This window comes from Manis javanica, chromosome 5 (assembly GCF_040802235.1).
Source record: "Manis javanica isolate MJ-LG chromosome 5, MJ_LKY, whole genome shotgun sequence".
Lineage (NCBI taxonomy): Eukaryota > Metazoa > Chordata > Mammalia > Pholidota > Manidae > Manis > Manis javanica.
In genome coordinates, this window is record NC_133160.1 from 25,946,491 (window position 1) to 25,974,342 (window position 27,852).

A 27,852-nucleotide genomic window follows, 5' to 3' on the forward strand; every position below is an offset into this window, starting at 1 on the left:
TTAAGGAATCTGTGAACTTGGATGGAGAAGGTTACATTTTATTTTTTTCCCCACTAATCTCTAACTGAAGTGAGATTTTCTTACAGTGATTAATATAGGCCACAAACAGTGGTAGTCACAACACGCATGGTTTTGTCACCAGTAAAAATCACAGATATTGTTGTGTCTTACCACAGAGTTGTAGACATCTACGACATATTGTTTACACTCATCACAGCTTTGAAATGATGGAAGGTATTAGATCCATCGCTAGATTTTGTCACTGAATGCATTAATATGGAAGCAATATGTGATCATCACAAATCAGTTTTAAAAAATATTTTGATATTTGTACCTCAAGGCTACTTGTTTCCTTTGTAAATGTATGCATGTAATCATGCATTTTTAAAAACCTTCATCTGAGAGAGGGTCTGGATTCACCAGATGCCAGAGGGACCCAGGGTACAGAAAAGGGCATGACCTTGGTTTCTGGTCCCAGCTCTGTATCTCTGAGCTACGTGACTGGTGAAATTATTTCATCTCTGAGCAAATAGCATCCTTCTGGTGCTGTAGGGCCCCTCTTCTCTCCTCTCTCTCACCCCCCATCCAATCTGTGATTGCTACTCTGGGGTCACACCCAGAGTCTGGCTGCTTCTTCCCCACCCCACCACTTTCACATGGGTCCCGGCCTTCATCAGCTCATCTCATGGGGGCTTCTCAGCCCCCTTGCTGTGCTCTCAGCTTCACTCCATGCTCCCTGGCCCCCAGTCTCTGCCCCACACAGCAGCCAGAGAGACCCCAGTACACCTAGGTCAGGTCACAGAACCTTCTGTTCAAAACCTGGCTATGGCTCCCATATCACTTAGAGACAACCAGGCTTTGTAAATTCCTTTCCAGGAGGAAAAAAAAGTCTTTGTTTTAGAAACAGGCAGAACTGCCCCAATAAGCATGGTCCAAACAGGGCTGCCTTGGAGGTGGGGTGGGAATTAATGTGAAGCGGGGCTGAACCCAGGCCCCAGCGTGAGGGGTGGAGATGAGAGCCTGGCCTGATGATCCAGGGGAAAGGGCCTCAGCAGGAGTCACCTAGGGCCCAGGGCCTGGGTAGGGAGGGATATGGGAGCCGAGATGTAGAGAGCCTGAGAGACCTGCAAGGACCACACAGCCCAGCCCCATTTCTCGTACTGGGCACCTGAGGCCCCTGTCAGGAGAGCTACTTGCAGGAGGCTGTACACAGGCACTGGTGGTCCACTCTAGCCGGGCTTGTGAAAATCTGGAAGGACAGCTTTGTGCATGTGTTTCAATTTAAACGTGAAATTTTGTAATTTTAATTATTTTGCAATGGGTCATATAAGCACACTGCTCAAAATTCCAAGGAACCAAAGGATGTAGAGTGATAACACATCTCCCAGACCCACCCTGGTTCCCCTCCCATTGAAGGACATTCCTGGGTTTTTCTCCCAGAGAAACTTGATGCACGCACCAGCAATAAGAATGCACACACACCCCGGCTTTGGTCTATAAAAACGTCAGCTCACTATTCTGCATCTTGCTTCCTTTCTCTTGATATAAATGTTGGAGATTGCTTCACATTCATCCAGACAGACCCGCCTTGCTGTTTCAACAGCCACACAGTCTTCCATCGATGGGCCACCATTGTTTGCTCATCTAGTCCCCTACGGCAGGACCTGTAGGCCATTTCCAAGCTTTTGCCATCACACCAGGGCTCCTGGGAATGTCCTTTTCCACTTATCTTCAGTGCCCCGCAAGGCTGAGTTGAGGATCAATCCCTGGGTGCAGAACCGCCAAGTTAAAGGGTGATACACCTGTGATTGCAACAAACTGCCCTTGGCAGAGGTGACGTCTGTGGTTTCCACCCTGAGTTTGGAGGCGGGGCCCTGAGGTCTGAGGTGGGGGCTGTGGGAGCCAGAGAGCTGCCTACCAAAGCCTCCCAAAGCTCACCTGCTCTCCCAATCTCACAGCACCTGGGCTTCTCCTGGCAGCCTCTTTCTGACTTTCAGGTCTCCCTGTTAATGTCACCTCATCTGAGAAGCATTCCCTGGCCACCCAGCAAAGGTAAGCCCTACATACCCTCCCTGCTCCACCGCTGTGACTGTCTGGTTTGTTCACAGAGCCTCGCAGCCATTTCTTATTTGTCAGTATCTCCCCACGGGAGTATCAGCCCCAGGGGCACAGGCCTGCCATTTTTAAGGCCACATCTTCTGTGCCTCAAACAGAAGGGGTGCTCAGTAAGTGTTTGTTAAAATAACAAATGGGTCAGTTTTATGTAAGGGGTGCCACATGTCCACTGAATAATATTTTGGCTGCTGGAAATAGGTCTGGACCTCCTGAGCTGGCCCCAGCTGCGGCTGGACACTGCAAGAGGTGAGACGAGGCCACAGAGGCAGGGGGCCGGAGAGCAGGCAAGGGAACGGTACAAGGGGAAGAAACGCTTCTATGGATGGGAGGGCTGGCAGGGCACTTACAGGAGGAGCACAGCCAGGCCCACATCACAGGAGGGGCTGGAAAGGGGTGTCTGTAGAAGTGTTCCGGAAATGAACATGACACAGTTTGGTGCTCAGTCATCTGACCAACACACTTGTTGAGACATGCCAGGACCTGTGCTGGGCGCTGGGGAGAGACAAGTGACCAGGCCTTCTTCCTGCTTGGGGTGGGCTGAGCTGTGCTCAGCTGCCAAGGCCTCCAAAGGCAGAGCTCTGAAGCACTAAGTGTGCCAGGCATGGCCCTCAGGGCCTTACAAATAGAGCCCATTTAGTTCATGTCATTGCCCCCATTTTACAGACTAGGAAAGGAAATACAGAGGAGATGAGCCCTTGTTCCGAGTCACACAGTTTGTGAGTGACAGAGGCTGGGAGGCTGGCTCGAAACACAGGCCTTTGGGCTCCAAAGACCACCACCCCTCGGTGGCAGCCAGACTGCAGGACGGGCCCAGTGATCCCACCTGCCGGGACGCATGCCAATGACTAGTCCCTCCCTCACTGCATCAGGACTGGCCAGTGTGACCAACAGGATACTGTAGAAACATTGGAGAGTGACTTCCGTGGCTACATCATTACATTTGGCTTCTGCTTTGCCACCTCTTGGATCACTTGCTCATGGGAAAGCTGGCCACCGTGTCCTGAGGACCCCAAGCAGCCCCATAGCGGGGCCCACCCACAGAGGTACAGTGGTCTCCCCCCACTAACCAGCAGCCTGTGAGTGGGCCACCTGGGAGGCCGATGCTCCAGCCCCAGTCGAGCCTTCAGGTGAGTGCAGCCCTTGCTGATATCTGAGTGTAACTGCACGAAAAAAAACTAAATTCAGAACTGCCTTGTTAAGGTGCTCCTGAATTTCTGACTCTCAGAAACTGTGAGAGATAATTACTATTTGTGGTTATTTTAAGCTGATAAATGTTTTAGAGTAATTTGTCATGCCACAACAGATAACTAAGGCACTGCTTTTGCAGAGGTTACAGAGGTCAGAACTTCTGGCTTCCGGGTTCTGCCCCACTTGCTTATCATATCACATCCCTGCCCTGCCCTTTCCCAGGCCTCAGTTTCTTTGTTCTCTAATGGGGCTAACTTTGTGGCTTGTGAGCTGGATAGCCAAGGGTTGGCTTCTCCTCCTCTGACTTGCTCCAGCCCCCGTGCACCCCCTCTGGGACCACACAGTCCCTGACCCTGTGGTTCAGTGTAGACTGGGGTTCTTAGTCTTGTTTTCTGTGAGCAGCCAGGCCCAGCCTTCCTTGGCTGTTTTCCTCCCAGCAACTCTTCTGGGTTAGGGCTCAGAGTGAGTGGAGAGAGTGGGCAGGCGGCCAGGGGTGCAGAGTGTCAGGGACCAGGGGGCTGTCCTGGAGGGATGTGTTTTTCAACTGGCAGCTGGGCCCAGAATTCCCGGCACAGGCCTGGCTTCTCCAAACTTCCAGCTGCAGCCCTGAGTCTAGTGTGGGCCTGAAGTGCTGTGCAGAGTCGGGCACTGGTTCAATCATAGCTTTGCCATTTCCTTTCTCTGTCAGTGATGTAACTTCTCTGGGCCTCAGTGGCCTCATTGGAAAATGGGGCTCATTGTTGCTCTTTCAGGGGCTGAGGAAAATAAAGGAAACAGGACTGCAATCTGGGTCCTGTGGGGGCTGGGATTCTTGCGGCATGGTCACTGCTGTAGTCCTGGGCCTAGCATCATGCTTGGCATGTAGTAGGTGCTTACCAATATTTGTTGACTATCTGTGACCATTCTGCCCTCTGGGCCTCACCTCCATGAGGTCAGGTGCTCAGGTCCGTCCAAGGTCAAGGGGCCACAGGAAGAAAACAAGTAGTGTGGGGAGGGAACCAGGCCTGCCTCTGCCTTCTGGGCTTGGGGTGCTTCTCAGAAGATGGGGAGAGGCTGCTGGTGCCTGGGCCCCCTCAGGCTCAGCTATCCATTTGTGGTCACCTGTGCTGACACCTCTTGGAAGGTTTGCCTAAAATGAGGCCCAGCAGATTAGCTTTCCTCATGCTCACTAGTGTTGAAACCAGGAGTTTACTTGAGAGGAAGTGAAGAAGCACATTTTTGTACTTGCTCACCTCACTGCCACCTGTTCATCAACCCTTGCATGGAATGTGGTGGTGTGTCCATTTTGCTTGGTTTATGTCTGTTGAACACTTATGTGCTGGACGCTGTTTTAACCACTATGTGTGTTAAATCCTGTTGCCACCCTCTGTGGTAAGATCTATTATCAATCTATTGTACAGAGGCATGAAGAGGCCAAACTACTTGTCCGAAGATGGGCAGCTTGTCATGGGCAAACCCAGGCTGGCTGGGAAGAGCCCTACTTGGCTGCACTTTGGCAAAGGCTTCTTGGTGAAATGACCATGGGACAGCACCCCCACCCCCGAACCTAGCTCCACCTTTGGGGAATAGAGCCAAGCGTGCCCTCAACAAAGGGAGCCTTGCTGGGCTATGTCCCACTGTGGCACCAGGCTTTCCTGCCTGCACAACTCCAGTGTGTAATTCTGCTCTCATCTGATCCCCAGTAGCCTGGAGGAAAAAAGTGATTGTTCCCCAATTGTCGAATAAGCAAACTGAGGCCCAGAGAGGACAATCACTACCCACAGCTGGTAGCTGAGGCTTTGGATCCAATGGCTGAGCTCTTTCTATACTCCCATCTTGCATCCTTGGTGTCTGAGCCCGACCCTGTAGATGGGGTAACAGACGGGATCAGGGTCAGACAAGGAGGGGGGGAGCAGGACCAGATGTCCATAGCCACTGCCCATCACAGAGCAGTCCTCTCTGGGGGTGGGACAGAAAGGTGGCCACATTGGTTCCCAGCGCTCAAGATACCCACAAGTAGGGTCAGGTGCAGGGGGGCCTGGTCTGGCTTCTGAGGAGCACTCCAGTCCCATCTTGGCTATACTCTCCTGGCTTTCTGCACTCCAGCCACATGGAACACTTACCACTTCCTCCACGGCCCCTTGCTCCATTCCCTCCCAGGGCCTTGGCACTTCCAGTTCCCTATGCCTGGAAATCTGTTCCTTTCCCTTCCTTGTCTAAGAACTGCCAATCTGCCTTCAGGTCTCAGCTCTGCCCTTCTTCCTGGTGTTCTCCATCAAGGTCGGCCTCCCCTGCCACATTACCCACTCCTCGCACAGATGAGACCCTCCTTCACAGCATATAGAATGGCCGATCACTACACAGGAGAAACTAATAGGTTAGTGTCTCTCTCACTGCTCCTGGAGGGGCAGGATGGAGTCTCTCTTGCTTCCTGCTGCACCTTCATCACCTGCCCAGCACTGTAAGCTCTCAATAAGCATTGGTAGACGGAATGGCTAAGTGACTGGAGGAATGACCACTTCGACCTGGCAGACTAAGTTCAGATCTCTGTGTGTGCGCATGAGCATGTGCACTTGTATGCCGGCACACAGCTCAGAGCTTAATAACTGAGGATGCTGGGAGTTGCCATGAGGTTCATGGCATGCTGTGTATCCTGTTGCTATGGGGAAGGAGATACAAGATGTCCTCTGCTGGGGGTCAGGGATTCAGTTCTGGTCCAATCCCTGCCACTGACCCTGGGGTGAATGCAGTCAAGGCACTCTCCCTCTCAGGGTCAGTGTACCCATCCATGAAATGGGCATAAAGAGGTGGTCTGTGTGGTGAGGTCTGTAGCCAGCCTGCTTGGGTTCAAACCCACCTTCCTTACTTCCTACTTATGTGAGCTCTCTGGACCTCAGTTTCCACACAATAAATGGGGATCATAACAGTCTTCACCTTGCAGGATATTGTGAGGTGTAATCAGTCAGTGTTTGTAAAAACACATATGGTAGTGCCTGGCACAGAGAAACCCCCTCTGTGTGTTAGCCACAGCAGCACACTCACCCAGAAGAGAGAACAAACCATATGAGCATCTCCTATTTCCTTGCCCGCTGGAGTAGTACCAGGCACATCCCCAGCCCTTGGCATGTGCTAGTCCTTTGGGCCTCGCAGCAAACTCAGGGGTGCACTTACCATTGGCCCCAGTTTTCAGATGGCAAAACTGAGGCTCAGACCTTTCCTACATTTGCAGTTATAAATCTCACATATATATAAGGTTGATTGAATAAAAGCAATTTGTAGAAAGATATAGGTAGTGTGACACCATTTATATAAGAAGCAGATATTACACATTGGTTAGGGAGGGACAGACAGGAGTAAGAGGTTATCAACAACAAATTCTTTGGTGGGGGAAGGAAGTCACAGAGCAGCAGGGACTTAATGGTATTGGTAGGGTTTTATTTCTTAAACTGGGTGTGGAAACAAGGCATTTTATTTCATTTTTCTCTTTTCATACTTCTAAAACATCAATAAAAAATTTAAATTCACAGAATAAACTGCAAATAAATTAACCAGGAGATGATCAGGGAATTGGGGAGAGAAGTGATTTTTCTTCTCTCTGTGTCTTCACATACTGTATTTCCTAATTTTTGTACACAGAAACTTAGCAAAAAGCTCAGAAAAGTGACGAGGCTGTTGGCAAGAGGTAGAGCTAGGACTAGGACCCAGGTCTCCTGGACGCTGGAAGGAGAGGTCCAAGCTCTGCCCTATTTGCAGCCCTTCTCCTGCTCATCTTTGCTCCCCATGGGCCCATTTGCAGCCCCTGCAGAGATTCCCTATGGAGGCTCCCCTCAGCTGCTTGGAAATCATCTACGTCATTCAGCTGTACTTGGTGGTCACACTGTAGACCAGCGTTAGGCTGGAGGCAAGAGGGAAGGGCCACAGGGCTCTGCTGGCCTGAGCTGCTGAGGCTCAGTCCCTCTGGCCTATTCAGCTTCAGGGGTCCCCAGAGACCCCACCAGATCTCTCTATGCTTTCCCTTGTTTTGTTCTTATCTGAGGGATTCGTTTCATGATCCTCACTTTGCAGATGAGGAAACCGAGGCCCAGAGAGGAGAAAAAGGACTTTCCCAAGATCACACGAGGCAGGATGTGAAGTTGGAGTTGGATTCCCTTCCCGTGCCTTCCAAGTGTGTTATGGAGCTGCCACTTACTGAGTGCTTACAGTGTGCCAGGCACTGTGCCCAGGCCAGAATGTGTATTAGCTCACCTTAATCAGCAGAGTGACTTCTCTTAGTATCCCTACTTTAAAGATAAGGCAATGGGCACAGAGTGGCAAAGTGATTGGGAACACATAGCCAGCAAGTGTGGAGCTGAGATTCAAATAGAGTCACTTGGGTCCCAAGGCCCAGCTTCCGTGGGATTTACCCCAGGCCCTGTGCCAAGGAGGCCCTGGGAGGGAATGGAGCAAGGGGCTCCCAAATCTTCTGTGGCAGAAGAGCTCTCGAGAAGCCCTCATTGGCTTAGGGACTCCTGGGGGAAGGGAAACACCCAGGAGCTGCGAGCTTCCTCTCTGGTGGATGGGCCCCCCCTGGGTATCCAGGCCCCAGGTCACAATGGATATGTCTTGTTTATTAACCAGGAAACTTGCCTAAGTGCTGAGAGCATGGATTCTGGCATCAGCCAAGCTCAGTGTGACTCTGACCTCACTCTTCCTGGCTGTGTTAGGCTGAGGCAAGTCACCTAACCTCTCGGTGCCTCAGTTTCCTGATCTGTTAATGGACAACGACCTTGCTTCATAGGCTAACTGTGACAATTAAATGCATTCATTTTTATAAGGCATGTAAGATAGTGTCTGGCACATAGTAAGTGCTCAATAAATGCTGGCCATAAATTCCGTTATCTTTCTTTATCTTACACTCTTTGTGGGAGGCAGGCAGTATATTGAGTTCCACTTTACAGAATGAATGCAAGTGGCTTCCCCAGGGTCCCATAATTGCTCAGTGACACCACTGGGCCCTGACCCCTGACTCAGGGTTCATTCCAGACATTTCAGAGCTGGCTGTGAGGTTAAGCAAACACTCAGAGGCCAGCGTCTGGGCCTGGGTGCAGGCTTAGGGGAAGACTGAGGCCTGTTTTCTCACATTTCTTGCCCAGGGAGAAAAGGGGGAGAGGGTCTGTGTGCATCCCAGCCAGCAGAGCTCTGGGACCCAGAAGAGAGCCAGGAACACACAGCCCCGCCCCTGTGGGCTGGCCCCACCACACCCCTTGAACAAATGAGCAAGTAAGCCTGTCCCTTTCTGGGGGAGCCCAGTGAGGGGCTGCTCCTGCGGCAGCTCCCCTGGTCAGCTCCGGGCTTGGGGTCTCTGTGCCAGCCATTTCTAGGATCTTTTCTTTTCTTGGAAAAATAGCCCCATTTCTCTGAGAGGCAGATGCTGTTTTCCCCACCCCATCCCCCAGCCTCAAACTGCTTAGAAAGCAGCCAGCAGTGAGGTTAGGAAATCAAACCCCAAGGCATTCTGTTCGGCAACTGAGATTCAGTTGTTTGGACAACCCAAGGCTGAAAATGCCAAGAATTTATGGGCAGCCTGGGGAGGCTGGGGCAGCTAGGAGTCCCGGGCCAGTTTGGGAGGGTCTTGGGCTGGGCTGGGACCCCACGCTGTGCTCCCGCTGGGTGCACTTTTGACCCATGTCCAGCCAGGCGGGGCCTCATGACCTCCAGGCTGAGGGGCTGAGTTATTCTGAGGTTTGACGTCAGGGACCGGAGTGAACGGCAGAGGCTGGGGGCAGACCCAGGTCAGGAGGCTCCTACCCAGCCCTGACCCTTCCTTGCTTGGCTTTGGGTGCCAAAGGGGAAGAGAAAGAGCCCCTACTGAGCAGGCCAGCTGAGGGGTGGGCACCAGCCACTGGGTCAGTGTGTCTTGGGTCCTCCAGTGTGGACAGAGCACATAGACACCTGGGGAGGGAGGGGCAGGAAGGATGGCTGGGCTGGCGGGGACGGGAGGAGGGTCTAAGAGAGGGAGACAGGGAGAGATGTGGGGAAAAGCCAGCCAGACAGGGGAGAGAACCAGAGAGTGAGACAGACGCCCACAGAATCGGAGCTGTGAGTCAGGGCCACCCTGAGACCCCAGGAGAGAGACCCACAAGAGGCAGAGAGACACAGAGGTAGAACGGGAAAGGTAGAGATGGGGAGAGAGGCAGAAAGGGCCAGCCATTGTTGGTACAGGTGAGATAACCCAGGGCCCCGCAGTTCGTGGTTTGGAGTCTGCCCTGCCCGTGGGGCCCCAGAGACTCAGAGGACCCTGTGCTATCCTGGGGTTGGGAGCCTGGGTGCCTGGGTGCTGGGTACTCTGGTCCTCCTCACTCTCCTCATCTTCACAGCGGGTCCCTGTGGGGGCCATGGGAGAAGGTGGAGTGTGGTACCCCCTGGCTGGGAGACCCGGACAATGGGGGGGATGAGAGTAACTGCGTGAGTCCTCACTGAGCACCTGCCGCAGGCAGGAGGTGCTCTCACTCTCCTGTCACACAGATGAGGCACTGGTGTCGGTGGGCCCAGGGGGCCGTGTGACTGACCACAGGGCTGCAGGGCCTAGCTAGGAAGGCCTGCTCCCCAGCTGGCTCTGTCCCCCACCCCCTCAACATTCCTGGCCATCTTCTCGCCTAGATGAGGGGGTGGAGCAGAGCCAGGAGCTGATGCGCAGCCCACCGATAGCCAACTCTTGATGTGAGTCACAGGGCAGAGGCTTTCCAGGAGGAGGAGGAGGACATGAAGGCAGAGAGGTGGAGGAAGGGCAGGACAGTAGAAGGAAGGGAAACAGGAGTGGTACCGGGGAGGGGTGTGAGAGACGGGACAGGGAGCAGCCCCCTCACGCCACCATGCATTCTGAGCACAGCAGGAGGACACCAGTCAGCTGCAAGCTGGGAGAAAGAAGTGGAGGTCCAGGGATTCAAGAATCCTGAGACGGAGGATATTGTTTTAGATCACGCCTCTCCCACCTCCTTGACACCCTCCATAGTCAGGAGAAACAACTTGGGGTTTGGAGTGGGAATCCGGGCTGGCTCTCAGTGCTGCATGACTCAGCAAGTCCCTTCCCCTCCCTGGCCTCGGTTTCCTCACCTGCACACCTGGGGGACAGGGGCAGAAGTTGGGAGCATGAGATGAGCATGTGTTGGCCACTGGAAACTCATAACAGAGAGGGTCTCCCCTGTGCCCACCCTGATGAGCGGCATCTTGCTGACAGCTCTGTCTGGGGGCCTGGTCATCTCTGTCTCTCCCTGCTCATCCCTGATGGCAATGGCGATGATGATGATGTTTCTCGATCAGAATATTTTGGAACTCATTTTTTTTCTCTTTTTGGATGTTACAGTAGAAGCCAAAAAGAGACTTTCGAGTCTCCCCCAGAGGGCATGGAGAGGGCACTCAACCCAGGGGGCCTTTCCAGGAAATGGCAGAGCAAACACTTGCTTGGACCCCACCCCACCAGAGATTCAGCAGGATTGGGGATCCCTTGAGAATGAGGGGATGGATGAATGACATTCACAGCCCCGAGGTTACCTGCAACCCTCGAACTGACTTGACTGAGATTGAGCTTCCCCCACCCAGTAGTGCAGGGCTTAAAATAGATTGTGTTGAATTATGTTCAACAAAGAGTCTAAGTCTTGGGAAACACCAACATTTTTGGGGTGTAGGGTGACAGGAGCCACTTGAGGGACTGGAGGAACACTCATGCATGTGTCCAACAGACATGTATTAAGCACGTACTATGTGTCAGGCACTGTTCTAGGTCCTGGGAACCCAGCAGGGAACAAAATAGACATGGTCCCCACACTCATGGTCTAGCCTTCTTGGATCTAATAGACCAAAAGACATGCTTTTAATAACTGGGAAGTGCTAAGAGAGAAAAATGAATCCAGGTGAAAGAATAGAAAGAGACAGAAGAAGGGTGTCTGTTTTAAATGGGGTGGACAGGGAGAATCTCTGAGGAGATGACACTTTCACAGAGACCTGAGGGAGGCCAAGGTGAGGCATGTGGTTGTTTGGGGAAGGGGTGTTCCACGGAGCAAGGATTTTTAATTTTATTCTGAAGAGACAGGAGCCTCGGGAGGGTTTTGAGCAGAGGAGGGACGGATCTAATTTAGGCTTTTAGTGGGATCCCTCTGTTTGCTACATGGAGAATGGACTGTGGGGCCAGGGTAGAAACTTGGAGCCCAGGTGGTGGCTGTGATGACTGTCCAGGCAGGGGATGGAGGTGCCGGGTCCAGGGTGGGGCTGTAGAGATAGGGAAAGTGGTCAGAGCTGGCATGTTTGTAGATGATGGAGACAGTTTCTGGAAGGATGGTGTTGGTCAGCAACATTCCATTGTCAGGTGATTGGTATGATGAAGACTGAGCTGTGGCCATTGGATTTGGGAAGTGGGGTGCAGGAGGGGAACTTACAGGAAGGAGTAAGTAGGATGTGGGAAAGTAGAGGCAGAGCATGTGGGTTTGTAAGAGCCAGGCCAGGAGCAGAGGGTCTGGGTTGGAAAAGAGGCTTGTTTTCTGTCCTCCTCTCCTCTCTCCTCTTCTTCTTTTTTAACATGGGAGATTATGAGAGGGACCAAAAGAGGGGAAGACACAGGAAGGGATGGTTTGAGGAGAATGACGGGCTGCAGGGGAATGGGACCTGCAATCTAGGAAGGAACAGAGGCCTTGGCCCAGGGAGGAGCCCCTCCTCTCTGAGTGTGAGAAAGGCTCTGGGGACTGGTGAATGCACAGGTGAATTTGCAGATGTGGAGCAGGCAGCTGAGGGGCATCTCTCCTCTTGGCCTCAGTTCTCATTGAACGAGGAGGCCCATGGTCTGGTGAGAGGACAGGGGAGTTATGTAATGAAGATGGAGACTCAGGGATGAAATGACTCTTATGTGACTGGAACTAGCTGTGTGAAGAGACGCATACAATATCAGGGCAGCTTGGAGACCCCTCTGGGTCAGGCTCCATTCTGTAAGACAAAGAGCTCCCTCAAGGGGGATCCAGGGATGGGGTGGTGGCATGTTGGAGGTGTTGTAGGGCAGGGGGGTGGGAGAGTGAGTGGGCAAAGGACTATGGGAAGATGGTGAGTGGGAGGCTGAGGAGATAGAGAAATGGTCGGGGCAGGGATAAGATAGGAGGTTAAGTGGGCATGAGCACAAGTGTGTATGCCAATGTGCATGAAGCAGGTTGGTTAGATTTGGGAGTGGAGAATGGACTGTGGGGTCCAGGGTGGGAACAGATAACGCTGGGTGCTCAAGGCCATCTTTTGGAAAACAGAGTAAACTACCAGAACTTCAATTTCCATGATTTCACATGTATCTTTTTAAAGTTCTATTTTCATTTGTGCTATACCTTGTACGTATTATGTTAACATGTACAGAAGTATTAAATAAACATATACATATCAGGGGAGTGGACACTGTTTGCTGATTAAGCATGTATTTGAACAATTTGGAGACCACTGGGTAAAAAGGGACTGCTCCTTGGAGAGGCAACTTGTCAGAAGCTGTCTGCTGTTTAATATATTTGAAAGCCCCAGGAATCAATCCCATGACCCCTCCATCTCATGACCCTACTCAGACTTTCTCCTGTGCTGGGGGCCTGAGGCCTGTTCTCTCTCTTGGCAGCACCTACTTAGGGGACCCTGCCAGCCCCATCTTGGACCCTGCATGACACCTTTCCTGCCCCGACACCCACCCAGAGCCAAGCCTGCCTCGTTCCTCTCTGTCTCTTGGACACAGTAGGTGCTCAGGATGTTTGCTGAAAGAATGAGGATTGGAGATCCTACAGCAGCCCTGGCCTTGGGCCAAAACATCTGTGGTGTCTTCCACTCCTGCTTTCTGCCGCCCATTAGAGCTGATTAGCTCCCCCTTCAGAATATACCAGAATCTGGCTGACCACACCCCCTTCCAGCCCAGCCTAGCTCCGGGCCTTCATCACTTCTTGTCTTGTGGCTGCAGTGAGTGGCCTCCGCTTTGAGCTGCCACCACCCACCTTGCTCCCTACAATCTATTTCATTAAAACTAAATCAGGTGTGTCTCCCCCGGCTCAAAAGCCTTCAATGGCTTCTGTGATGCACAGAGCAAACGCCAAGGTCCTCCCAGTAGCTCCAAGGCCAGACATCGTCTACCCTCCCCTCCTCTCTCAGTCTCTTCCCGCACCCCTTTCTCCTCTTCCTCCTCTGCCCAGTTACAGTGGCTGCCCTGCTGGTCCCAGGTCCCAGGTGCCCAACTGCATTCCCAGCCCTGATCTGCTGGTCCCTTTGCAGTGAATGCCCTCCTGGCAGACACCTGCATAGGTTGCTCCATCACATCACTTGTTGTCTGGGTTCAAACATCACCTCCTCTGAGAAGTCCTCTTGAATTATCTGACCTCAGCTAGCCACCTCTGGTCACTCCTTGCCCTCTTCCCTCCTTCATTTTCCTTTACCACCTGACATTGTAGTTGTTTATTGTTTCTCTCTTTATCACCTCTTTCCCCCATTAGTCCAGCAGGGGACATATTGTTCTGTTTACTGTTGTATCCCCAACACCTAGGATTGGCCAGACCCATGGTCTGTGCTCAGTCAATTTCTATCAGTTGAATGAATAAATGGCCTTTAGGGAGCCAGGTTTTCAGTTCTGACCTTGCTCAGTCTTGCTGTGTGGCCTTAGGCCCATCCCTGGCCCTCTCTGGTCCTCATTATCCCAATCTGTACAACACAGGTACAAGGGTCCCATCAGCCCAGCCCTCTGTGCCCAGGAAAGCCCCTGGGGTGGATGCTCCACCTGCCCAAAGCCACCCACTGCCCCCTCTGCAGGGCCAGCTTACCTTCTGCAGCCACTGTGTGTTGTTCTCCAGCACCTTCTCCAGCTGCCTCACCCGCTGGGTGGGCCAATCCTCCAGGTTCAGCACAGTGGCTGGTGAGTCCCTCTGGAGGCTGTTGGAGCCCCCGAAGGCCTCAGGCTCCGGTGGGCAGGGCTCAGGCTCAGGCAGTACAAAGGTGTAGCTGCACTGGCCGTGCTGGACTCTGTGTGCCCGGCGGCGCCCGCCTGCCTCTTGCCCCCTCTGCTGGGCTCCAGTCATGGTGGCCATGAGGAGGAGGAGGCCCCCCAGCAGCATGGCTGGCTGCAAGAGCATCCAGCAATGTGGCAACAGTGAGGAGTGTCTGGCCAGAGCTCCTGGGGCTTTTCTTGTACGCTGCCCAGCCCCTTGCCCTGGTTGTACCCGCTGTGGCCACCAGTGCACAGGGCTGCCCGCAGAGCCGGCGGCTGCACCCCACGCTGGCCGAGCTCTGTCCAGGCAGCTATTTATACTTGCTCCAAATACCACAGCTGCTCTGCTTCCTCCCCCAGCCTCTACTCCCGCCCCGACACCCCCTCACCTCTATTCTTCCCCGGCCCTTCCTCCCTTCCTTCCTCCTCACTTGTGCCCACTGGCTGCCCTGTGCCGGCCCTGCTCTGCCCACCTGGCCTCTGAGTCCTTTATTATCCAGTGGGGGCCTGGCCTCCCTGTGAAAGGGAAGGAAAGAAAACAACACACACACAGACACACACACACACACACACACACACACACACACACACACACACCAAAGCCCCGACACTACCCCTTTCAGAAAACCAAATGCAACAGCTCTCTCTCTTCCTGTCTCTCTCTGTCTCTCTCTCTCCAGCCTTCCCCCACCAAGGCTGAGATCTCAGGTTTCAGCCCCCATGCTTCCCCTTCTTTACCCCCTCCGCCTTCCCCACTCTGTTCCACGTTAGTGCTTGGAACACAAGCGAAGTGACCCCCAGAGAGAGCAGGGGAGGCAGGGGGTAAGGCTGGGGAGGAGGCAGCGAATCCAATCTGTTTCTAGACACACAAAATCTTTGCATTCAGGGAAGTGGGCACCCTGGCGGGAGCTGGCTCCCATCTTCCCTTTTCCCTTGGGGCCCTGGGAGACCTTGTGCTCTGGGTGGCCCCAGCTAAGTTGCTGTGGCAGTAATGAGAGGTTGTCCTCATTACTGGGGCAGATTGTTCTGGGCCTCCTTTGGCTGGAGTGGGGAAGTGGATTGTGGGGAGGATGACTTGGGGTGCAGAATATCTCTGCCAGCCCCAGGATCAGAGATGGCTGCTTCTAAACCCTGCTCCCCAAGTGCTGGCTGTGAGACCTTGGGTGGGTGGCTTCACCTCTCTGGGCCTCCATATCTTGATCTGTAAGCCAGGAAAACTCCATCTCTTGCATGAGGAATATATGTGAGTCCTCAGCCTGGGGATAGAGGCACTTTTTATTTCTTGTTTACATGTTTACTGGTTCAAATCCAGGCTCCATGACTTACCAGCTGTGTGACTTTGGGCAAGTCACTTAACCTCTCTGTGCTTCTGTTTCCTGTCTTAGTGAAGAGAAGAAAATAATACCAGCCACTTCACACGGTGTGAAAATCAGGTGAGTTAGAGTAGCACTGGCACAGGGTGAGCACTAAATAAATTTTTTTATTGTTATCAGAGGCATAGTTACTATGTATCCAATCCCCCAGCTGTCTGGAATTAAACCCCATAAGGGCAAGGATTTGCCCCTTGGGAGACATGGTCACTGGGCAGGAGGTGCCCAGGAGTTGGTTGGGCCTCTCCTGGGTGGGCTGCCTTCCAGCGTTTTCTGCTCATTTTCCCAGAGTGAGGGCCAGTCCAGCTGTTTGGTGTTTTTTTCTCTTTGTTTTCCCAAATCCTGATGGAATTTTGAACCGGGCAGCCTCACTGGGGGCAGCAGCAAGCTAGGAGCTCATCCGGGGGACTAGGAACATTAAAGCAGATGTGTGGGGCTCTGGCAGGAAAAGGAAAGGTGGCTGGTTCAGCCACCAGCATTCGCTGAGCTTCCCATGTGCTCAGAGCCCTGCTTGTCCACCACCGCCTCAACTGTCTCAACTGTGAAGGGGTCATAACACCTCTAGCCTTGTGAGGAAGAGGCCATGAGCTTATCACAGTGCCTGGCTCAGGTGAGCCCAGAATAGAGGTCGGCTGTCATTAGGATTGCGTCCATTGAGCCACACAATAACCCCAACAAGGGCAAGACTTTATCTACCCGATTTTACAGAGGAGGAGACTGAACACCAGAGCAGGAGAGAGATTCGCCTAGAGTCACACAGCCTGGGGTCCCTGACCTGGAACTGAGAAAAGAGGACAGGCTCGGCCACTAGGCTGGCCATGGAGCCCAGCCCCCATCCTACCACTCCTCCCTCAGGGCACTGGAGGACATGTGCCCCCTCAGCCTCAGACTCCTCATCTGTGCCCTGGAAGGAGCATTCACATGACCTGGTGGGGCACCGAGATGACAAAGGAAGCTCCAGGCACAGGAAAGGCATTGAACCTAATAAGATCAAGAGAATGAATGAATGAAATGTAATTCCCTTCCATGAAAGGGCTTAAATAGAGGGCCCCGAAATTACACTAATGGCTCTCTGCACAGAAGAGGAAACAGGATTACCTGTTCACAGGGAAATGTAGGTAGGAACAAAAGGAGAGTTCTGGAAAGCCCAGGAGATGGCCCTGCCAACCTCTGTACCTTTAATTCAGCACCTCCTTCTCACCTCAGGACCTTTGCATATGCTGCGTTCTCTGTGTAGAAACTTGTCCACCCACTCTTACACCCCACCTTTCATCAGTGTTCCAGTTACTGTGGCTGCCAACAAAATATCCCTACACTTAGTGGCTTAAAACAAAGTAATAACCATCTATTATCTCTCAGGACTTCTGTAGGTCAGGAATGAAGAAGTAGCTCGGCTCTGGGCTCTCAGGAGGTCGCAGTCAGATAACAGCTGAGCGAGGGTCATTCTGAAGGCTTCTTCCCTCATCTGTCAGCACATGGGCATGCCCCACCCCTACCCCTTCTTGGGCTCTTCAGGTGGTGTCCCCAGCTTTGGGAAGCCAGGCTTCTCACACAGCCACTTAGGGCCACAAAGGTGCATGTCCCCAGAAAGCCCTGTGGAAGTCACATTGCATTTTATGACCTAGCCTCACTGGAGCTTCGACCACATTCATCGGTTGGGGTCTGCCTAGTTCATGACTGGGAACACAGACAGCACCTCTCAGTCCGCGAGAAGAGCACACAGGAAGGGAAGCACCTCGATGCGGCCCTCTCTGGGAAGGGCTCCGGGAAGGCCCTGTCAGGGCCATTCCAGTCTTAAATCAGATCTTCCCTCTCAAAGTCCCGTTCCTTTTCTTACTGCTTCCCAAGGTACTAAGAGGTTAACTACTCATCTCTGTCCCCAGCATTTGATGCACAGTATTTTGTAAACATCTGCCAAAAGCATGAGTGAGTGAGTGAGTGAATGAGTGATTGAGTGAGTGAATGAGTGAGTGAATGAGTGAGCAAGTGAGTGAGTGAATGTGTGAATGAGTGAGTGAATGAGTGAGTGAGTGAATGGGTGAGTGAGTGAATGAGTGAGCAAGTGAGTGAGTGAATGAGTGAGTGAATGAGTGAGCAAGTGAATGAATGAGTGACTGAGTGAGTGGTGAATGAGTGAGTGAGTGAGTGAGTGAGCAAGTGAGTGAATGAGTGAGCGAGTGAGTGAGTGAATGAGTGAGTGAGTGAGTGAATGAGTGAGTGAATGAGTGAGCAAGTGAGTGAGTGAATGAGTGAGTGAGTGAATGAGTGAGTGAATGAGTGAGCAAGTGAATGAATGAGTGACTGAGTGAGTGGTGAATGAGTGAGTGAGCGAGTGAGTGAGCAAGTGAGTGAATGAGTGAGCGAGTGAGTGAGTGAATGAGTGAGTGAATGAGTGAGCAAGTGAGTGAGTGAATGAGTGAGTGAGTGAGTGAATGAGTGAGTGAGTGAGTGAATGAGTGAGCAAGTGAATGAATGAGTGACTGAGTGAGTGGTGAATGAGTGAGTGAGCAAGTGAGTGAGCAAGTGAGTGAATGAGTGAATGAGTGAGTGAGTGAATGAGTGAGCGAGTGAGTGAGTGAGTGAATGAGTGTGAATGAGTGAATAAGTGAGTGAGTGAATGAGTGAGTGAGTGAATGGGTGAGTGAGTGAATGGCTGAGTGAGTGAATGAGTGAGTGAGTGAATGAGTGAATGAATGAGTGAATGAGTGAGTGAGTGAGTGAATGAGTGAGTGAATGAGTGAGTGAGTGAGTGAGTGAATGGGTGAGTGAATGAGTGAGCGAGTGAGTGAATGGGATGCTTGAGCCAGGCTCTCCCTGTCAGCTGGATGAGGGGTGGGCGGCTGGCATGCTGTGGAGCCTCGTGGCGCTGGCTGCAGGTGACACAGATGTGCTGGGTGCCCTGGGCAGATCACTGACGGTTTGGGCCACAAATTCCTTCTCCTCAATCGAAGAGTGTGAAACAGGCTCTACCCATACCTCCCGGAGATCTCACAGAGTTGATCTAGGGAAAGTTTACAGAACTGGTAGGCCACTGAAGATCTTTAAACTCATGGCCGTGGTTGGCGTTGGTTGGGCATAAGTCTAGCCTGGAGGTGGATGGTTTACAAAGTGACCAACCAGCCCTCAAGAAAGTGGGGACCAGTCATTTCCAGAAAGGCAGCAGGTGCCATGGTGGTTGTAGGTAGGAGGAACAGGCTGGAGGCATGACCCAGACAGGGAACTGGAAAGGTGCCCTCTGGTGTCACTCAGCAAGCCCAGGGAGCCCATGAGCCAGGTCCAAAGGCAACACTGAACTTTGGGCCTGAAAAAGCCTTTGGTAACCTTTAGGCTGTGTGCACGGACACATGACACATGCATCAGAAGGGACCCAAGACTGGCTTTTTAAGTCACCCCTACCACCCAAGCCTGTCAATTAAGAGCCCATACTCCTGCCCCTGAATCTTGATTGCACTCAAGTAGTAAAGTGCAATTGAGTATTGCACAGATGAGACTCAGTTTCCTCATTTATAAAATGGGAGAACAGTCCCTCATCAGCCAGTTGTTGGGGGTTGTCTTACAGTTACCAATGCTGTGTAACAAACTACCCCAATACTTTGTGGCTTAAAATAACAGCAACACCTATTTTACTCATAAATGTGCAGTTTTGGCCAGGCTTGGTGGGGATGGTCTTCACTAGGCTCCATTCAGCATCAGCTGGAGTGCCCTGAAGGCCAGAACATGGAATCAGCTAGAAGTTCCTCCACTTACACATCTGAGCCCTCTATTGGGTCTATCAGCCAGAACTACTGCACATGGCCTCTTCCGGTGGCTGGGGTCTCCTCACAGCTTGGTAGCTGGGTCCTGGAGGCAAACATCTCAAAAGAATCAGACAGAAGGTATAAGACCTTTTATGACCTAGCCTTACAAAATCACACAGGGTTAACTCTTCTACATTCTATTCATAGAGGCAATCACAGAGTCCCACCCGAGTTCAAGGGGAGGAAGGATAGATTACCTCTTGATGGGGAGTGGCAAGTTTTCAGAAGAGCACGTGGATGGGAGATGTTGTTGTGGCCATTTTTTTGAAAATACAATCTGCCACAGGAGGGTAAGGATGAGAAAATGCCTTTGCAGTAGCCGGTGAGCGCTCGAGGCTTGGTAGCTGTTGCTATTACCCTTGCTAGTACTAGAAAGATCCAGCATCTCTTTGCATGAAAATGTCTTTCAGACACTGTAGTAGCTGGGATTATTTCCATTGGAGCTGCCAGAGAAATTGGGCCAGAAACAATCTTGGGTTTGTCCAAAGTCACCCAGCATATTGGCACCCAGGCCAGTCCCCCGAGATGGACCTTGGACACAGCTGCCTCTGCTGTCAGCAGCTCTGTCTTGCCCTGAGGTATCCACGCTGGTCTTGATTTCCTCTCTGAACAATGGGGATGTCCTGGCTCTGCCACCCAAGAGGCTGAGGGGTCCAGGGTGGAGGAATGAGCCCCCTTGGTTGTACTGCTCAGCCTGGGACACCAGCCACGCCCATCCTTTCTCAGGCCTGGGGACTTCGGCCACCTCTCAGCCCATGTCTGGCACTCACTCCAGGATGTGAAGAATGAGCCTGCCAGGTCAGAGGGCAGATCTATTTTGGAATCTGGGACCCCACAGAGGCCCAGAGGAGCCTGTGACCCAGAGAACCAACAAGCCCCTCTGTATTTAGTTTGTTTTTATTAAAGAAGCACAGCCTGTCCCTCATAGAAAAGTCAGAAAACACATATTAGTGAGATGGAAAAAAATAGATGTTGTCTGTGCTCTTAGCAGCCTAGGCAAAAACCCCAGCTAACATTTGGAGTGCTTTTCCTGATAATTACCCTCTCTATATAGATACATATATTTTTGGATGGGCTTTCTAGCCAAAAAAAAAAGAAAAGAAAGAGAGAGAGTGAGAAAGAGAGAGAGAAGGAGGGAAGGAGGGAAGGAGGGAAGGAGGGAAGGAAGGAAACTCCAAATGGGCATGTGTCAACATTTTCCATATTTGTCCTGGATTTTTTTAAAGAAATGAAATATGGTCATAGGTAAAGTTAGTGTTCCTCATATCCTACTTCCCAGTCTCATTTTCTTTCCCTCCCTGCCCATTGGCATATATATATATAATCTCCATAAATAATGTATATTATTTTTGTATTTTCAAAACTCAAACACTGTATATGATATTAAGCTATAAGTAATGCCCTGCTTGCACACTATGCTCTCCAGATCTCTCCAAATTACACATATAGATCATGTGACCAGGCTCATTTTCTTTGCACTGCTGTGCAGTATTGCACCATGTAATTATACTAATCTTTATTTATCCAGCCTCCAGCAGATGGATATTTGGGTTGATTCAATTCTTCTGTTATTCTGGAGGAGGCTTCTGTGGTTATCTTGTGCCCATGAGCAAGGGCTTCTCTAGGGTACTAATCGAGGAGTTCTCCTCTTGGCATGGGCATTGCCAGCCTGAGTAGATTGTCAATTGTGCTTCCAAGTGGCTGCACCGACATACGTCCTACCAGGAGAGCGGGAGAGTTTCCATTGCTCTGTACTCCTGCTACCCCTTGGTACTGTTAAGCTTTCCTTTTGTGGCAATCTGATGTCTGTGAAATGGCACACATATTTTATAGCCCACTCTTCCTATTTAGCAATAGATTATGAACCACTTTCCTCAGCAGAAGATTCTCCTATAAGCACATCTTGAATGGTGGTATAAGCCTCTGCTGGGGCACTGCTGGGATTTTCTTAACTGATTTTCTATTGTTGGACAATGGTTTTTTTTTCTGTGGCAGATTGCAAAACTGACCACAGATTCTTCCCATCCCTGAAAGCAAGCTCCTTCACAATGTGACTGCAGCTCCTCCAATCAGTAGGCAGAATCTATTTCACCACCTCTTGAATCTGGGTTTGCCTGTGTGACTTGCTTTGGCCAATGGGACAGTTTCAAAGGTGAGGTTCCTGAGGCTTGAAAGGGACTGTGCACTGGGGCTTGCTCTCTTTCTGGCCTGGGACCCTGGGACCACGGAGGGAGCAAGCCTAGGCTAACCTGCTGGATGATGAGAGACACCTGGCCAAGTCATCCTGTCACCCCAGCTGACATTGGACCAACTCCAGATTGGAGGATGGGTCCACCCTAGACCACCCAGTCCAGATCAGAAGCATTGTCCAGTTTACCCACAGAAACCTGGGGAAGAATAAATGTTGCTTTAAGCCACTAAATTTTGGAAAGGGTTTGTTATTAAGAGTTGATACAGCTCCTGTCAGCTTTTTCCTTTGCTCAGCTAATTACTGGCTGTGAACCTTGGGCTTTTTATCCCCTAAAGCCATTGTGAAGATGGAATGAGATGATGCCTGTCAATATGAGGATTCAATACCCAGGGGGTTCTCCTTCACCGACTGGTGGTCTGAGACACGGTTTGTGACCTTTCTTATTTCCCCTTGGTTCTCCCTCCTGTCCCTCTGTACCAACTTACTCACTTGCCAGGTTTTCTGGAAAGCATCAATGTTTAAATGTAAATGCAGTTGTGAGGACTTCAGTCTTTAATGGTGGTGGTGTGACGGTCCCTAGTGCTGGATTTCCATCGCTTTCTCCTCCCAGGACACTCCTTCTTGACCTCAGGCATGGCCTCGTGACTCACTTTGGTCCCAAAATGTGAGCGGTAATTTTTAAGAACAATTGTGTGATTCTCTGTGATTCCTCCCCTACTGCAGAGAATCAAAAGCCTTGTGTTGAGATAGCGACAGCATCGAATGGTTGACATTCTTGGTCCCTGTGAAGATTCCATGAGTCTACCTGATGATTCTCACTGGACAAGAAGCATACGAAAGGAAAGAAAACCCAACATTTTGTTATATTGGGCTGTTTGTTATGGCAATATAACCTATTTTGGGTTGAATTCTGTTCCCGCACAAATATATGTTGAAATCTAAACCCCCAGAATATGACTTCAGAATGTGACCTTATTTGGGAAAAAAGTTCTTGCAGATGTAATTAGTTAAGATGAGGTCCTGGAGTACGTGTGCCCTTCATCCAGTTTGGCTGGTGTCCTTACAAGAAGACGATGTGAAGACAGGAGGGCAGAATGCCATGTGAAGATGGAGGGAGAAATGGAGCATAGTTGCTGCCAGCCAAGGAATGCCAAGGGTCAGTGGCTACCACCAGAAGCCAGAAGCAAGGAAGAATTCTACCCAGTCTCAGAAAGAACATGACCCTGCCAACACCTTGATTTCTAGCCTCCAAAGCTGTCAGAGAATCAACTTCTGTTGTTTAAAGCCATCCAGTTTGCTATACTTTGTTAGGGAAGTCCCAGGAGACTGAAACCCTAATTTCCCTGGCTAATATGAGGGTGGACAAAGGCAGCTTCTTACAGTCCTCTCAGTGTCTGTTCAGTGAGAACTTCTCTGCACCAGGTGCAGTGCTCAGCGCTCTGCATACAATATTCACCCATTCATTTTTATCATTTATTATTTACTTATTTATTGTATACCTACTGTGTGCCCAGTGCTTCTCTTCAGGCAATGGACACAGTGGCCCCTGCTCTCACGGAGCTGGCAGACCAGAGGGGTGGACACTGGCAGGATGGTGAGGTGGGTACATGTGTGGCTTTTCTGAGGTGGTATTTGGACAGAGACCAGAAGGAGGCCCCATAGGTCCAGTCTTAGGGATTCCTCCAGAAGGGGAGCAAGAAACTGTAGCAAGTTCATGGGATGGAAAACCAAGGAGCTATTAAAAGATGAGGTTGTAAGAGAAAGATTCATGACACATTGTAAAATAAAAAAAAACAAAAACCCTTAAGCCAAAATTCCTTAGGTAGGATGCAAAAAAACATGAATCATAAGAGGAAAGATTGGTAAATTGAATTTCATCAAAATCAATCACTTTTATTCTTCTAAAGGCATGATCAAGAATAAAAAGGCAAGTCCCAGACTGTTAGAAAATATTTCCAAAACATATATCTAATAAAGGATTTATATCCAGGATATCTCAAAATTCAGTAACAAGAAAACATGGGCAAACTTTTTGAGCGAACTCTCAATGAAAGAGACACAAATGGCAAATAAGCACATGAAAAGGTATTCATAATCATTATTCATTAGGGAAATGCAAAAACCGTGGTGAGCTATCACTCCACAGTCACCAAAACAAGGATAATCAAAAAGACTGACCATGTACGCTGATGAAGATATGGAGCAACTGGAACTCTCCTTCATTGTGGGTGGGAATGCAGAATGGTACAGCCATTTTGGAAAACAATTTGGCAGTTTCCTATAAAATTAAACATAAACTTACCATACAACTCAGCAATTCTCCTGGGTATTTATCCAAAAGAAATGAAAATGTATGCCCACACATACATATGCAAATATTACTATGAACAGCATTGTTAATAATTGCTCAAAACTGAGAATGGCCCACATGTCCATTAACAGGTGAATGGATAAACTGTGGTACAGCCACATAATGGAATACTACTCAGCAATGAAAATAAACAAATGATAGATATGTAGAATAATATAGCTGAATCGCAAAAACGTTGCCCTAAACTGAAGAAGCAAAACTACAAAGAGACTTCAGATTGAGGGATTCCATCCCTAGGACACTCCAATCTCTAGTGACAGGAAGCAAATCATGGCTGCCTGGCCTTGGGGCTGAAGTTAGGGATTGGCTGGGAAGGGACATATAGGAAACATCTGGGGTGATGGAAAAGTTCTATATTGAATTCAGGTGTATAAATTTGTTAAAACACAATGAATTGTAAACATAAAATGTGTGAATTTTATTGTATTCAAATTATACTTTAATGAAGCTGATTAAAACAATGGGTAGTATCATAAGGAGGTGGTTGACTCATGGTGATCACCAAGGTGTCTGACCATTGCCTACCTGAGAGATCAGGTACAAGTCACTGCACCTCTTCAGCAAATGAGCATCCCTGCCTGCTTCATCGTGCAATCGCTTGTGAAGATTAGAAATGATGCAGGGAAAGAGCCCAAAAGATCATGGTATGTGATGGTAACTGTTAGCGTTAATTAGAATAAGGAAGGGTGAGTTCCTTAAGGAGCCTTAGCATCCTTTCCCTCCATCTACTAGGAATTCATCCATCCATGCCTCCATCTGCCCATACATTCCTGCCTCTGTCCACCCATACGTCCCCCAATATATCCAACACCTATCCACCAAGCACTTGCGACATGGCCAGCACTGTGCTTGGCCCTATGGATTCAGGAACAAACAAGAAGAAATGCTGTCCTTATTGGTTTACGTTTCAGGGCAAGACAATGATACCAAGACAAGAAAATGAACTTCAATTGTGACAGATGCTAGTATATAGGGTCTTAAGCTAGTCAGGGTTAGGGAATGCTTTCTTGGTAAAGGAACATTTGAGCTGGACCTGAGGGGTGGTGAGGAGTTACTTAGGCGTAAGGTCAGGAGGCACCTTCCAGCACCATGTGGGCAAAGGCTGAGCGCAGGGAAGAAGCCGTGAAGGAGGAAGGCTTCCCCTGTGCATGGGTCAGGAAGATGGGGACTCCTAGTGGGAGCGGAACAGCTCCTCTGTTGCTTCATTCCTCTGCAGGGCTGGGATCTGGGTGGACAGCTGGCATGGCTGCTCTCCAACTTTCTGCCCAAGAGCTCCCCAACCCCCACCTACCCTGGGAGAAGGGGAGTCAGAGCCGGGAAGGTCTGTGGAGTGTGGGGGCTCGGGGATCCGTGAGGCTCTGGGGAGATTCTTCACATGAATGAATTCCCCATCCCTCCGTGCCAAGCCCTGGAGGTGGAGATGACAACAGAGGGAGCCCAGCCTGCACGGGAGACAGCAGCTGTTATGCCATCTCTACCACAGGGGTCACCTATGCTACCTCTTTCTCCTGGCCCCTGGCTTCCTCCTCTCTCCACTCTGCTATCCTCCCCCAACACTGTAATCTGAAACTTCCCCCAGAAATCCTCCCAGCCCTTTGAACAGCCTGATTTGAATCACTTTTGTTTTAGGCCCTCCTCAAGCCAAAGGGTACCTGTGCTTCCTGACACAAGAGCTTCCCACCTCCAGCCCAGGTGAATTTGGCAGCCATCCTTGGGTGGAAACCGGCTTTTTACATGTTTATTTTCCCTGGCATGCTGCTGCCCATGCTGCCACAGCTGAGAGAGAGGCAGTGGCTGGCCAGGAGGCGCGTGAGCAGGTGCTTTCCCATCCTTCAAGACTCCTTCCTGCAGGAAGCCATGCCTGACTCCCCACTTCACAGCATCCTCTCTCCTGTTCCTCATCTGACATTGAACACACTGCTATAACTGCTGAGGATCTGCCTGCTGCTGCTGCTAAGTAAAAGCAGCACTGATAAGAATAACATTAGCAGTGGAAGATCCAGAGGATAAGAAAACAGCTCTGGAATTAGTTGGATCTGGCCTCTCTGCCCTCAGTTTCTTAGTCTGTAAAATGAGTTTAATTCCGAGCCTACCTACCTATGTAGCCGCTGGAGGATGACACTGGATCAAAATACACTGCCCTTAGCACTCAGGGCAGGGGCTAAACCTGTGATGACAATTGTTATTGTTGACCAAGGACTTACACAGGCCAGAGCCTGCCCCACTACCTCCACGACCACACAAGTGATGGTCTTATGGCACCCCTTCTGAGGCTGAGCAAAACTGAGTTTCAGTTAAGGTAAGGGATAGGTTCAAGGTACCACAGCAAAGCCAGCAGTGCGTTCACTGACATGTGTGTGACACCAAGGCTGGGCCCTGATGGAGCTGACTCTGAGTCCCAGAGGCTGGAAGGCCCGCCTGAGTCCACACTGCTGCGCGCACCAGCCACAGGAGGGCCCCAGGCTCACTGGGCTCTGGCCTCCGACATCCTGGGCTCATTCCTCCTTGCCACTGAGCAAGTGGCCCTGGGCAAGCCACTCCACCCTGAGCTCAGGGTCTGCCTTTGGAAGTTGAGATGATAGTCCCTCCGTAGCAGGGGTGGAGCAGGGATTAAGTGAGTACATGGATGGGAAGCTGGAGCCTAAGGCCTGGCACACAGTGGGGCTGACAGGGAAGGCAGAAGCAAGAAGGCCAGGCCGAGGCACATCTTCCCCCAGATTCACTTCCTTGGCAGAAATAGTCCTCTGAGAGTTGGCAGCATGATGAAGTTGTATGGGTGACAGAAACTCTCAAATTGGCCTGTTTTCCTAAGTGGAGTTTTTCTTCCTTCCACAGTGGGGTAAGAGGAATATTCTTGGCCTAGGAGTTGCTGTAATGGGTTCATTCATTTGTTTAGACATTTCCCACATATCGGTCAGGTAAGGCCTACTGGGTCTTTGGCCTGGATCCCTGTTCTCCCAGTTGGTATCTTCTTTTTCTCACTAGACTCAAATATCTGCCCTCAGGAGGTCTTTCCTGGGCACCCTATAAAACAAACCCTTTATCCCTTTCCCTATGTGGTGGCTCTTTTACAACCTGACATTGTGTTTTGAACTTGCCTGTTTGTGGTCTGTCTCCCCCATTAGATTGTGAACTCCTGAGAGCAAGACTGTATCTAAGGCATTCACTTCTGTATCCTGTTGCCTACAACATACCTGCCATTCAGTAGGTGCTCAATAAATATTTGTTAAATGGATGAATGAAGTATTCTATTCTCTAATTCAAGCATTTCCTGAGCACCTATGGTCTATGGGCTGTGGTTCCAGAAATAAATCAGACAGAGTCCTTGGCCTCAAGGAGCCCTTGGTCTAAAGGAAAAAGAAATTTTGACTAATGCCATAGCTAGACATGGCTGGGCAGTTCATTTGTAGCTCCTGAAAATGTCATGTAAGTGAATGGAGGGAAGGAGGAAGGCAGTTGCTGTTTGTGGTACATTTGGCTTAGTCCTCATAAAAGCCCATTTTACAGATTAATCATCAGAAATTCAGAGAGGTGAAATGACTTGGCCAAAATCACACTCACAGCAGAACTAGGGCTGGAAGCTTGGTGACTCAATTCTGAACTCTGAATTGCATTTCTTCTACCATGAGGTCCTTCTTGCCCAAGAGAAAGAAGTTAAGTCCAGCATAACAGTTACATAGTTTTATATAAAATAAAGTATATACATTTTATATATAAAATACTTTGTGAAGTGTTTTATAAAATACATATTTTTATATTTTAAAAATAGAAAATTTAAAATAGAAACATAATATATTATTATTATTTTTTGCTCATGTAATGGCTACAACCAAGTAGTGGCCTTCAGGTGTGGCTGGATCTAGGATCTCAAACAACATCACCAG

The 27,852-nt window shown here is 50.3% G+C and overlaps 1 protein-coding gene and 1 long non-coding RNA gene across 3 annotated transcripts in view; one reads left to right on the plus strand and one right to left on the minus strand.

The window, feature by feature from the left end:
* ANGPT4 (angiopoietin 4) overlaps positions 1 to 14,583 on the minus strand; it is a 49,868-nt gene extending 35,285 nt beyond the window's left edge. Inside the window, exon 1 of one of the 2 annotated variants that reach the window (XM_073236764.1) lies at positions 14,076 to 14,583. In XM_073236764.1, coding sequence (XP_073092865.1) covers positions 14,076 to 14,384 — 309 coding nt within the window. In that variant the 5' untranslated portion in view covers positions 14,385 to 14,583. The remainder of the gene's footprint in view (positions 1 to 14,075) is intronic. The other variant, XM_037004645.2, reaches the window with a different exon arrangement.
* Positions 1,262 to 27,148, plus strand: LOC140849486 (uncharacterized). The gene is made up of 3 exons (XR_012131403.1): positions 1,262 to 2,052; positions 21,933 to 22,023; positions 25,598 to 27,148. It is a non-coding gene; the product is annotated as an uncharacterized lncRNA (long non-coding RNA).
* Positions 27,149 to 27,852: the final 704 nt, after the last annotated feature.